General features: G+C 38.5%; 1 protein-coding gene across 1 annotated transcript in view; it reads right to left on the bottom strand.

The window, feature by feature from the left end:
- Positions 1–12,713, bottom strand: part of LRRK2 (leucine-rich repeat kinase 2) — a 122,851-nt gene that overhangs the window by 69,586 nt on the left and 40,552 nt on the right. Inside the window, exons 15-18 of the mRNA XM_015566622.1 lie at positions 10,023–10,167; positions 9,746–9,885; positions 7,315–7,443; positions 7,070–7,240 (exon numbers count right to left, since the gene is read on the bottom strand). Of these exons, the coding sequence (XP_015422108.1) occupies positions 7,070–7,240; positions 7,315–7,443; positions 9,746–9,885; positions 10,023–10,167 (585 nt within the window). The remainder of the gene's footprint in view (positions 1–7,069; positions 7,241–7,314; positions 7,444–9,745; positions 9,886–10,022; positions 10,168–12,713) is intronic.

Genomic DNA, 12,713 nt, shown 5'->3' on the forward strand with positions numbered 1-12,713 from the left:
CCTCTTCCCTTTGGGAGCCTGGGACATTGATGCTGGTGTCATTTTTCTCTACACTCTTAAATTTAGATAGAAACAAAATAAAATAAGGCAAAACCCATTCTTGAAATAGACTAGGAAAATAAATAAGATTAGCACCATCCCTATCAGAGTAGCATAAATCAAATAGTCTGCCACATGGAAGTCAGTTAGCATGAGAGAGGCAATATAATATGGAAGCTCATAAACGTGAAGTTACGCAAGTGCAAGTGAGGCTTACACTTTTCGGGCATCTGTTTCTTCATTGGAAGACATCTGACATACTAGTGCTTCAACACAGTAAATGCTTACTGCCCCGTCTTCCTTTGTAACAGAATATAAATATTATACTGTTCACTAATGCCCTGTGCAAAAGACAGACATCACTCATTTCTGGTTTTCCTGAACTCCTATGGACAAGAATCTGAATTATCACACAAGGATATATCTTGTCTCTCAGCTTTCCACCTTCCTTCGAGTGTTGCATTTTCAGAGCTGTGTTAGGTGGGTTAGCTCACTAGTGCTACAAAGGCTAGTGGCCACTGTAAGCAGAGAGCAGCCTACACTGCCTGAAGCACAGCACACAGACCCTGCTCAGGAACAGCTTCTCTAAGGCATGGAATGGAGTGTTTGACAAATAGAAGTTCAAAGTCACAGATAGTGGAAATATTATATATCAGATACTGTGCTGAATCCTGTCCAGATAGGATCTATAATCCTTACAATAACACATATGTAATACCTTAATCAATAAAGAACAAAATAAAATAAACAAAAATAAAATTAAATTAAAAAGTAAAACCCTATGCCACAGAAATGATTACCTATTTTATAGATTAATATTTAGAAAACATGTGTGATTTGCCCAAATCCTTACAGATAGTTGATAAGAGATTTGGAGTTAAAGTCAAATCTTCCGGCTCCAAAGCCTGTGCACCTTTCACTACCCAAAATTAAGGACAAAGAAAAGAAAAGAGAAGAAGAGAAAAGAAAAGAAGACCCTAAGATTTAAGGTACTAGGTCAGCAGTCTCCAGCATCGCCCACCTTCAACATATTCTCCCTAGAGCCACTAAAGTACCTTTCTACTGTGGATATGACCAGGTACGGTCCAATTTAAAAATCTTCTAAAACCCCTCTGCTCCAGGATATTGCCCCAAACACCACTTACAATTTTTCAAATCCCATTATCTCCATTTATGCTATTTCTATTGCCTAAGTGTCTCAACTAAGCTCTTCACCAACAAAATGAACAAAAAGAGGTTCGTTCTTCAAGGAATAGCTTCAAAGTCTCTTGCACAGTGAGTCCTTGCTGTCAACCTCCCAGGCCACACACTCCCTTCCTCCTCCAGGCTCCCATCTCACTTTGTTTCACATAGTGCTTAGCTCACTGAACCAGACAGGCCCATCTGTTTTATAACTAGAATGAAAGGCATGAATGCTATTGTAATTCAATTTGTACCTCTGTAGCCTAGTGCAATGCCTAAGAATATATGTAATTTAACTCGAAAAATTACTAAAATCCTCTTTAAGGGCCCATAGGGAATTTGGGTAAAAGGAAGTGAGGGAGGGAGAGAAGGGCCAAAAAACTCAATTACAAATGCCTTCTCTTGCAGCCCAGCCAACTTTTATCTCTACGTTATGGCACTTACTGCTCACTTTGTATTAAGATGATTTATGTTTTATCCTCTCTCCTCTCACAATATCCACTTAGAAAAAAATAAACATCTTGAAACAGGTAACCCTTTTATATTTTTTACTAATTATCTAGCACTGTGCTTTCCACATAGAAGGTGCTCAATACATTTTTGTAGGGATATTGTCCTTGGGGGTCCCAAACAATCCACACTGACTTTATGCACATGGTGCCATGAAGAGAGAGATATATAAGAAAGTGTAGCCCTAACTGGTTTGGCTCAGTGGACAGAGCATTGGCCTGCGGACTCAGGGGTCCTAGGTTCGATTCCGGTCAAGGGCATGTACCTGGGTTGTGGGCATATCCCCAGTAGGGGATGTGCAGGAGGCAGCTGATCGATGTTTCTGGTAAAAGTAATTTCAACTTCATGAGAGGAAAAGGTACTGCTCATAAATACAGTTTTATATTTAAATAATAATTAAGATAATTTATAATATGATCAGTTTATAAAAGTATAATTTGTTATCTTTTGAAATCTTCTATCTCATCTTCTAATTTATAATTAATGCAGTCAACAATCCAAACCAAATATTTGAAATAAGCATTTGAGAATGAATGGACAACCCAGGAACACGACTACCATGAATCTGCTGCGTAGACAAGAGATAAAAGCAGCGGACAGATGTATTGAGGCCTTGGATGCACTTGCATTACCAGCTCACAATGCAACAAGCTCAGAAACACAGAGGTGATTACACTAGAGAAAAAAAAAGATGGCGCTTCAAAGTGAGTCGTATTATCATGGAAACGTCTACAATGTTGTACAGCAAGTTTAAGAACACGTTTTTGGCTGGTGAAGGAGATTCTGTAATCACAGGAATGCTGAATAAATCTCTTGCCAAACAAAGACAGCACGAGGAAGGAAATAAAACCAAAGATCCAGGGAAGAAAGGGCCAAACAAAGTCTCGAAAAGGAGCAAACAGGCCCAAAGACTCGAGGATCTGATGCTCAAGACAGAAATCAACCACAACATAATGGAGACAGCAACGAAGAAGGCAGAGCCGAGGGGGCGGTAAGAACCAGCCATCCAGTGCAGAGAGAGACAGAAATATCCCCGCAGGACTCCACGCTACATAAGGAGGTTGACACACCTGGAAAATAAAAAACATCTGAGAAGTATGTAATGGTTTTAATTTGAAATATTCACCGTTGAAAATTTTAAATTTTTATAAGCATCGGTTTTGATGTTTCAAACTTGTTTGAGGGACAAAATCCCGCGGTCTTTGTTTCAAAGGAAACACTGCTCACTTGTACTTGTGCAGTAGTAACAGCTACATTATCCAGTAAATGTGAGGGAAATCCATTTAGGAAATGCTGAACTGCTTCTGAGACAGTGGTTGTAGAATATTCTCAATTAGTGCGTGTATGCTCACGTGTACTTGATAACAGAAAAAAGTTACATATTTAAAACGACTACTTATATAAACCTTCCCTCTTTTCCCAACTACCATGAGCTTTGTGCATAGTTTTTTCAAACCTTGAATTTATCAGACTGTCTTTCCACTGTTGGTGGGTTTTGTAGAAGTTACGCATTTTTATGATAGATAAATGTTACTTCAATATCATTCCTCCCTTCTTCTCCCTAAAGTTTATCTCACCCTGGCCTACATTGTGCTACATTGTCCTGCTGCTTTGTAACAATATGTGGTCTCTATGCCTTTTTATATGATATCCAAACTGTTCTACAAACAAATGGGGTGTAACAAAACCCATGTTAACTTTAGAGGGTAATTTAGTTCCGTGGCTAGGAATTCAGTGAAGCCGCATGCCTTTCCTGCAGAGAGCAGAGTGGGTGTATTTGGGAATGAACCTGGCTCTAGGGTTCAGCCACCTCAGATCCTATACAGGCAATAGCAGCTGAAACTGAAAACTAAATGATGAAAGTTCATTTTTGGTGCGTGGAACAACCCTCAACCAACTAAGCCACACTTGCCAGGGTAAAAGTTAAGTTTTTGAGATATTTCTGAATTTTTTTAAAAATCTTTATTGTTGAAAATATTACGTGTGTCTCCCTTTTTCTCCCATTGACCCCCTTATAGCCTGTCCCCAACCCCACCCCAAACCTCCACCACCCTATTGACTATGTCCATGGATTATGGGTACTATGCATACAAGTTCTTTGGTTGATCTTGTCCCACCCACTCACAACCACCTTTCTCATTAGCAAAGTCACACCCTAACCGGATTGGCTCAGTGGATACAGTGTCGGCCTGGGGACTAAAGGGTCCCAGGTTCGATTCCAGTCAAGGGCATGTACCTTGGTTGCGGGCACATCCCCAGTGGGGAGTGTGAAGGAGATAGCTGATCGATGTTTCTCTCTCATCAATGTTTCTAGCTCTCTATCCCTCTCCCTTCCTCTCTGTAAAAAACCAATAAAATATATTTTTAAATAAATAAGTCACTAAGTAGTATCTTTTTAATTGGAGAACAATCCATGATACTTATGCAATAAATAAAAGTAAATACCACATAACAAAACTAACCTATGTGAAAACATGGCTATATCAGAGGGGATTTTTATTTCTGTGTGGTTCACATGATAGGATTGCAAAGAGTGGGAACATTTGTTGCTCTGAGGCAAGAAGACAAAAGAGTGGTTTTTGATAGCCTGCATATTCACATATATGGACTAAATCAGGGTGAACCAAGGTTTATACACAGAACTTAAGGATCACTTAACAGATGGCATTTCGAAGATAATTTGATAGGTCAGTTGGTAGTTCTTAGTAGTTCTTTGAAACTATCAATATGGGAAAGGGGCTTTTAATACTTCACTGTTTGCATGAGCCATGCATTGTATGTTTTGACTTCTCGGATAATTGTTTTCATCTATAGATACTTTTTTATCATCAATTATTAATTTATTTCAGTAATTGGAGTTTCACTGTTTTGAAGGAACTCTTGCTATTACATCTGTTTGGTCTTTAGTACAATCAAAATTTGTACAGATTATTCTAGTTAAGCCGTTAAGTGTCAACATGTAAACTTGTTTTGATTAAAGAATTTTTCTGTCAAACTCTAAACAAAACAAACAAACAAACAAAATTTAAACCAGACACTCAGGAGGCACTACTTACCAGGAGAAGTGTTATCAGGCAACTCACCTAACCTCTCTGTGCCTCAATTCCTGCCCAAATGATGGAGATAACTGGGACCCACTCCTAAGGATGTGATGAGGAGTAAATTGTGGAAAGAACACAGAGCAGTGCCCAGGTGGTCATGAATACCACAAAAGCGTGTATACTTTTATTCAGACTTCATTATACTTGTTCTTCCCACCATGATTTGAAGAGTTATATCTTCAGGTCTCTATGCATGCATTTTCATACCCAGAATTAATCTTCCATATTCCTCTCTATCAATCATGCCCATCCTATATAATAAAAGGCTAGTATGCAAATCAGCCGAATGGTGGAAGGAGTGGTCACTATAACATACACTGACTACCAGGGGGCAAACGCTCAACACAGGAGCTGCCTCCTGGTGGTCAGTGCTCTCCCACAGGGGGAGCGCTGCTCAGCCACAAGCTAGGTTCACAGCTGGCAAATGCAGTGGTGGTGACTGGAGCCTCTCCCGCCTCCATAAAAGCACTAAGGAGGGCGCAGGCCGGACTGAGGGACCACCCCCTAGCCCCCCGCAGTGCATGAATGTCGTGCACTGGGCCTCTAGTTACAACATAAAATCTCCTCAGAAAGCCTAATAAGAATCACTCACCATTGCTCTGACTAGTCCTTAAATATGCAGTATTGCCAAATAAATAAACAGCCTTGATTATCTTATTTTGCACTAGTACACAATAAGGTATGGTCAATCAATCTACCCACATATTTAATCACAATTTATTATTTGATAGGCTAAAAAATTTGACAATGAGGACAAATTCTTTAAAGTTAATACACTCATCCACTTAAAGATCTGATTTTTTAAAAAATAAAAGATAATATATAAGCAATTAAGTTTAAAAGAACATGGGAAGAAAAATAAAAAGCTTTTTGTATAGAAAGAGTTGGTTAAGTTGAGAGACAAGTACAAGGCACTTCCGATGGAAAATGTAGAGTACCTGCACTCAGGTGCTTTGAGGTATGTTGTTTCCCAATGAAAAAAAACAAATGAAGGGGAAGATTCTTCTAAGTTCTTGGAATACCCAAAAACATTAATGCATTGATCTGCACATATCAGAAGAGATTCAGAATAAAAACATTAAGTTATTGAGGGGAATGATTTAATTACCTTTAAAGTAGAGAAGCAACTCTTTAATATTGCTAGCTTTTAAATTTTTGACTAAATTTGATTATTTGGTTTAATACATAAATTAATTATGCATGAAAATGAGTAACAGGTTTAGTTTTCTTTTATGCAGATTGCTAATTAGTACTAACTTAATCTCACAGTTGAAAAAACTGATATGAATCCATAGGCAAGTGAGAAATTAAATAAAGACTTTAAAGATAAATTATTAGAAAACAGTACTCTGCCGGTCATCTAATAATATATATTAAATCATTACATAATTGCTTTGGTAGAATTGTTTATTACATTTCTAGAAAATATACATGATACTACCTGAATGCTATCAGAGACTCCAAAATTTAGACCACACACACAAACTTGAAAAAACATGCAATGCACTTTATTAAATACTTATTGAATCATACTGAGAACTGGACATTGCACATTTCTACTTTCAGACAACTCACAAGAGATACAAGAGGTGTACATAAATTGTCATGGACTTCAGAAGAAGTAAATATTTATTTTGTCTGGAGGTCGGGGAGTGTGAGGAGGGCTTTATCCAGGAAAGAGAATTTGCGTTAGAAATTGAAGGAAAGTATAACAATTAGGGAGATGTGTCTGCTCAGTGCAGGAGGGAAGGGAGAGAAGGAAGGCAGGACCACAGTGCTACACAACAGTGGGGGAGCAATTGCAGGAGATGTGAACGAGGCCACTGAGGTGTTCGGTACAAGCCTACATGGCCACATGCAATAACCTTGAGGGGGGAACTTTCTAGGCAAAGAAATACAAAAGGAAGACAAAATGGTTGAAAAATGTTCAGTACCAAATAAAGCCATGGGTTGAGGGAATGTGGCTGCTGAATGATGTGTACAGAGATGCAGAGGAGAACATCTGAAAAGTTACTAATCAGCCTAACAAAGTAGGTAGACAAGTAAAATGAAGGATTCGACAACAATGCCTAAGGACCCTATTACCTCTGAAATTCCACGAACGAAACTCCTGTTACAAATCACAAGGAGTTTGAAATAAACTGGCCAATTCTGTAGTAAGGAATAACGGGATGCAAGTAAGAGTTATACAGTGGCAGCGTCAACGGAATAAAACAAGTGTCGCCTTGAAAGTTTACCTGACAAATTAAAGAAGTTCCCTCCTTTGCTCGATTGGCGTCTGCTCCCAGCAGAAGCAAGCATTCAACCATGATGCTGTTATTCTGATCGCATGCTCTCTCTAGCATCACACCTTTTAACTCATCATCCATGGCTAATTTTGCAAAGCACTTGCAACAAAGGCTTAGAAACTAAAAAGAATGGAAATAAGGATTAGAGTTGGCTAAATACATGACAGTTAGCACACAGGGGAGAAACTTGGTACCTGTTGATCCTTCTGTTCCATGAGACTGGAGGACATCTGATGGAATATTACTAAGTCAAAGGAATAATGCACCAACAGCTTGGAAAAAGACTCTGAACATTCCAGCACGGTCAAGACTGTCTGAAATCCCTGCAAGCATGATCACAAATAATAATGGAAACAGAAGCAATTATGAGCAAAAAAAGAATGAATAAATAAATAATATAAAAAGCATGTATCTGATATTAAAAACCTGAATTGTTCGCTTAACTAAGTAGATATATTTGTTGGGTGTGGACTTTAAAGCTACAAACCTTGAAATAATCCTATAAATACACCTTGCTCTCTCATTACTAAGAAACAGAGCAGGCCCACAGAAAATAAAATGCTAACAAACCATTGTCTAGCAAAGCAGGAAAAACTCCTAATTCAATAATATTTAGCTTTTAAAGATTCCTGGCTGAAGCTATTGCTACACGATGCAAGCCAGGTATTCATTGGGATGGAAACATCACAGGCTGCAGTGTTGCAGACCCAAATAGGCCAGTAAAGTTATGTTTTTATTATGAGGTTGCAATTGGGTTTTATAGATAACCCAGCATTTCCCCCAACGTTTTGCGCTTTCTTCTAAAATTTTAACCTCAGAGACAAATGTGAGCCCTTGGATCTCATTCACATTCAGTGTATTTGAGAGAAGCTCTCAAGGCACTCTGAAGTTTACATCCTTGAAGCAAATTATTTATAAAGAACTGATCAGTCATGCCATTCCTTTTTAGAACCACCTAAACGTATTTCCAAGAGTTCTGGGCTCTCCACCCAGGCGAGATTTAAAGGAAAGAATGAACTTTCTTGTCTTTTCTATTACTTAGTGTGAGTAAACTCACCAAAGATCAGCTTAACTTTTTTGATGTTTAACATCTTTCAATTTCATATATTAATAAGATCATCAAAATATTAAAATAATTATTTTGAGCACTTAAGATGCTGAGTTCCTAGAAATAATTCCTAATATTTGATAAGAGGCATAATCTTAATTTATGCAGGTCTAGGGACATATGGTTCACCCACCTCTATAGCAGAGGTCCCTGCAAACTCAAATGCAGCGGCAAAGTAGGTAATGCGAATGAATGTGTAGAAGGCACCTAGTTCAAATTAAAAACACATAAACACTGAACCAGCCAAATAAAGTATGTTGGCAGGTTGAATGCATGAGGTCAATAGTTTGCAACCTCTACTATAGGGATCCTAGAATTTATGCCCAGATGACTTCTCACTGAGTCACTGAGAGTCCCATACCTGCACAAAACCATATCCTTCCCCTTGGATTACTTTTAACCAATTCTGCCTTGGCGTTAAGCAGTCTCAGTAGAGGCACATTATAAAGAGCCTATTTATAAAGCGCATTGTTGTTTTTAATCTAAGAATATTGTGTGTTCAGCAGCACTTCATAATTGAAAACTTTATATCCATTATCTCATTTACTAATAATGTCCCTGCAAAGGTTAGAGCCAAGACATTTTTATTCCTGGTCAATGCTTCCATTTGTGAAACTATTTGCTGAGCATGGTTTATGAAAGTTGCAAACTCTATTACTAAAAACCACAACCAGGGCAGAAATCTTAAAGAAACTATTTGTTTTCCCAACATTCGAAGGGGGTGGGGGGGACTTGAAAGAATGTATTTCTTTTTTAATATATTTTTTATTGTTTTTTGTTTTTATTGTTTTTTGTTTTTTTTTACAGAGAGGAAGGGGGAGGGATAGAGAGTTAGAAACATCGATGAGAGAGAAACATCGGTAAGCTGCCTCTTGCACACCCCCTACTGGAGATGTGTCCGCAACCAAGGTACATATCCTTGACTGGAACCGAACCTGGGACACTTCAGTCCACAGGCTGATGCTCTATTATCCACTGAGCCAAACCGCTTAGGGCAAAAGAATGTATTTCTTAAATCTTGCCTTAATTAACCCTAAGGCAGTATCTTGGATTCCTCATAAAAACAGTGATTGATTATATATCATATTTTAAATGTTGCTTGATGGAAAAAAAATTTAATATTGTTTCACTGCAAGGAAAAAATTCGAGGAGCAAAAATACTACAGGTAAGCAGCCCACAACAAAACACAGAGAATGACAAACCAGAATAATTATAGCTTCTATTTATACAAACTCTAAGCAAATGCAGCTCAGCTACCTAGAATCTCTTCAGCACACTCTCTGCTCTTTCATGGAAAAGACAAACGGCAAATAAACAAGCTGATCTTGGAGATTTAATGAAGAAACATAGGATCTTTGAGATTTAATCCAATTCTCTGTCCCTTCTATAATTAAAATATTACAAAATGATAGATGGTTTTCAATTAACTAGAATATCTCCATTAAGTGGGAATTATACCAACTTCTCTGAAAGAAATCTGCACAAGATCAAATTCCCTTCAAGATAATGCACATACTTTAGTCTGTAATTCAGTAATATCCTTAAATCGTTGCAAACTGGAAACCAGAATTTTTGCCAGCGGATTCTCAATTCCTAGGATTAAATTCTTCTTTGTAATCAAGCATCCTATAAGACTTAAACCCAGACGCTGAATTTCTAGAAGAAAGGGGAAAAAATAAACAATATTAAGTGTTTTAAATCTCAAAACTAAAGAAAAAACTTTAAAGACACCCCACCAGCAGCTAAAGGCCTATAAAAATCTACTCTAAACTCTGCGTTCAAATTGTACCAACCTTGGTCATCCGGATACATCTTCAGTGTTTGCAGCACCGATTCAATAGCACCTTCCAGAGATAACACCTCTAAGGCATCAGGAAAACGTGCTATAGAAGAAATTACTTTTAATCCACATTTTTGAATCCCAGGATTTCCAATGAACTAAAATCAAAAGGACAATTCAAAATATTTGCTTTTAAAAATGAGTCCTTAGTACTTATTTTAGTTAATGCCAGTTATAGACTGATCAAATATAAAGTATTTAAATAAAGATTAATATGCTTGATTCTGCCTCATACTAATAATTACTATTATTCATTATTAAGGTTAAAAAGCTAATACTTCAATACATATTGAGTACCTGTTCCATGTCAGGGACTGTGCTAAATACTTTACATGCATTTTCATAATCTTAGTAAATATCATACTCTACTGACTTCATTGATGAGTTCACAAATGGTTAAAGGGCTTGAATAACTATTCCTACAGTCGCACAGATTGTAAATTGCTAAGTTAAGATCATATCAGGGATGTTTGATTCCACAGCCTGCATGTTTAACCAGGAAAATGCAATGCTGCTTGTCACTATAGAAAATACTAATTGAGAATTTACTCTTTAAGTGCTTTACTTGCCTTATCTGTCCATTTCCCCTCCACCTCCTCAGGGAATAGATTCACCAAACTTTAAAGACATGGGAACAGAGCTGAAGTCACACAGCTAAAAAGTGTCAGGCCTGAGACTTGAACATACACATGTCTACTTTCAAAGCCCAGGATCTTAATCCACTTCCAACCTTCCATCTCAATTCTTCCAGGTGATTTGTCATTATTTACGATATTCTTTAATAGAGGCCACTTCTTTTTCCAGGCCACCACACTAACTGAGAATAACACAGTCAACACACTTTCCAACCACATGACAATCACAGCCATACCTCCCTTCCTTGGACATCGGTGATGTATAGCTAACTCTTACTGATCCTCTCTGCTTTTCCATGATGCTCTCCTAACTTCTACCATGATGCACATGTCCCCCAAATAAATAGCTTTCCTTTCAAAAAAAATGACGTTATCCTTACCAGCACTTTTCCTTTCACGGACACTGGTTTCATGGTATCTCCACTCCAAATCTCTGGTTGATGTCAGCACAGGTCACCATAGAGCTAAGTGGCTTCAAGCCAGGTGTAAAACTTCTCAACCAACACCTTCTACCCTGTCACCATTCTCCCACCCATTCTGTTAAAGAACAGATGTTCATTCCTTTACCAATCTAGTCCCTCGGTGCCTAGCAACTGTCCTTATTCAGCATCTTTTTGTGAATAGGGTGTGGCTAAGCATCATTTGCTCACCGTGTGCCCTTCTCCTCCACATGTCTGGTATCTCCCAACCTAAGCATGTTTACTGTAAATGCTGAAAACATTTTCGAGGCACAACCAATTGGCTATAAGGCAATTTCACCATAAAAGATAAAATAACAACAAATAAGAAACACTAAAAAGGACAAAATAAAACATGAAAAATTAATAACAAAATTTTAAAAACCTAATTGTGAAAAATGAACATATATTGTTTTGGAAGTCTTTCATTCACAGTATTATACTGTACTTTTGCTTTATAGGCTGTGGATTCATCTCCTTGTTTAGCTTCACACTTTTTCACTTTAGATACTAATTTTTCCTTCCTTAAGAGAGATATCAATTTCAAAGAAGCAAAAATGAATGCTCCTGAAACTGTTGAGAATTAGTAGTCACATCTTTCCTGTTTGCCATAGCTTGGTAAACTTTTGGTGTTGATGGTGGAAGGGATGACTGTGCACACCAAAGGATTTTCAAACTACATTACCGTTTTCCAACATAGTATAAAATCTGGCTTTACGTGTGGTTTTTCAATCTGGCCTCATATATAGTACTTGTCATCCACTACTTTAGGATCACCATGTCTACTCCTTACTATAGAGACCATTAAGAGGGCTAAGCCAGTGGTTCTCAACCTTCCTAATGCCACAACCCTTTAATACAGTTCCTCATGTTGTGGTGACCCCCAACCATAAAATTATTTTCGTTGCTACTTCATAACTGAATTTTGCTACTGTTATGAATCATAATGTAAATATCTGATATGCAGGATTTATGTACATTGTTACAAATTGAACATAATTAAAGCATAGTGATTAATCACAAAAACAATATGTAATTATATATTGTGTTTTCCGATGGTCTTAGGCAACCCCTGTGAAAGGGTCGTTCGACCCCCAAAGAGATTGTGACCCACAGGTTGAGAACCGCTGGGCTAAGCTCTATATAATACTAGAGGCCCGGTGCATAAATTTGGGCACCAGTGGGGTCCCTCGGCCTGTCCTGCAGGATCAGGCCAAAATCAGCTCTCTGACATCCCCTGAGGGGTCCCGGATTGCAAGAGGGTGCAGGCCAGGCTGAGGGACCCCACCAGTACACGACTGGGGCCGGAGGGACGTGGTAGGTTGGCCAGCCAGGGAGGAGCCACAGGAGGGCTCCAGGGCATGTCCGGCCCATGTGACCCACAGGTTGAGAACCGCTGGGCTAAGCTCTATATAATACTAGAGGCCCGGTGCATAAATTTGGGCACCAGTGGGGTCCCTCGGCCTGTCCTGCAGGATCAGGCCAAAATCAGCTCTCTGACATCCCCTGAGGGGTCCCGGATTGCAAGAGGGTGCAGGCCAGGCTGAGGGA

The sequence above is a fragment of the Myotis davidii genome, unplaced genomic scaffold, assembly GCF_000327345.1.
Source record: "Myotis davidii unplaced genomic scaffold, ASM32734v1 scaffold902, whole genome shotgun sequence".
In the NCBI taxonomy this organism is placed as follows: Eukaryota; Metazoa; Chordata; class Mammalia; order Chiroptera; family Vespertilionidae; genus Myotis; species Myotis davidii.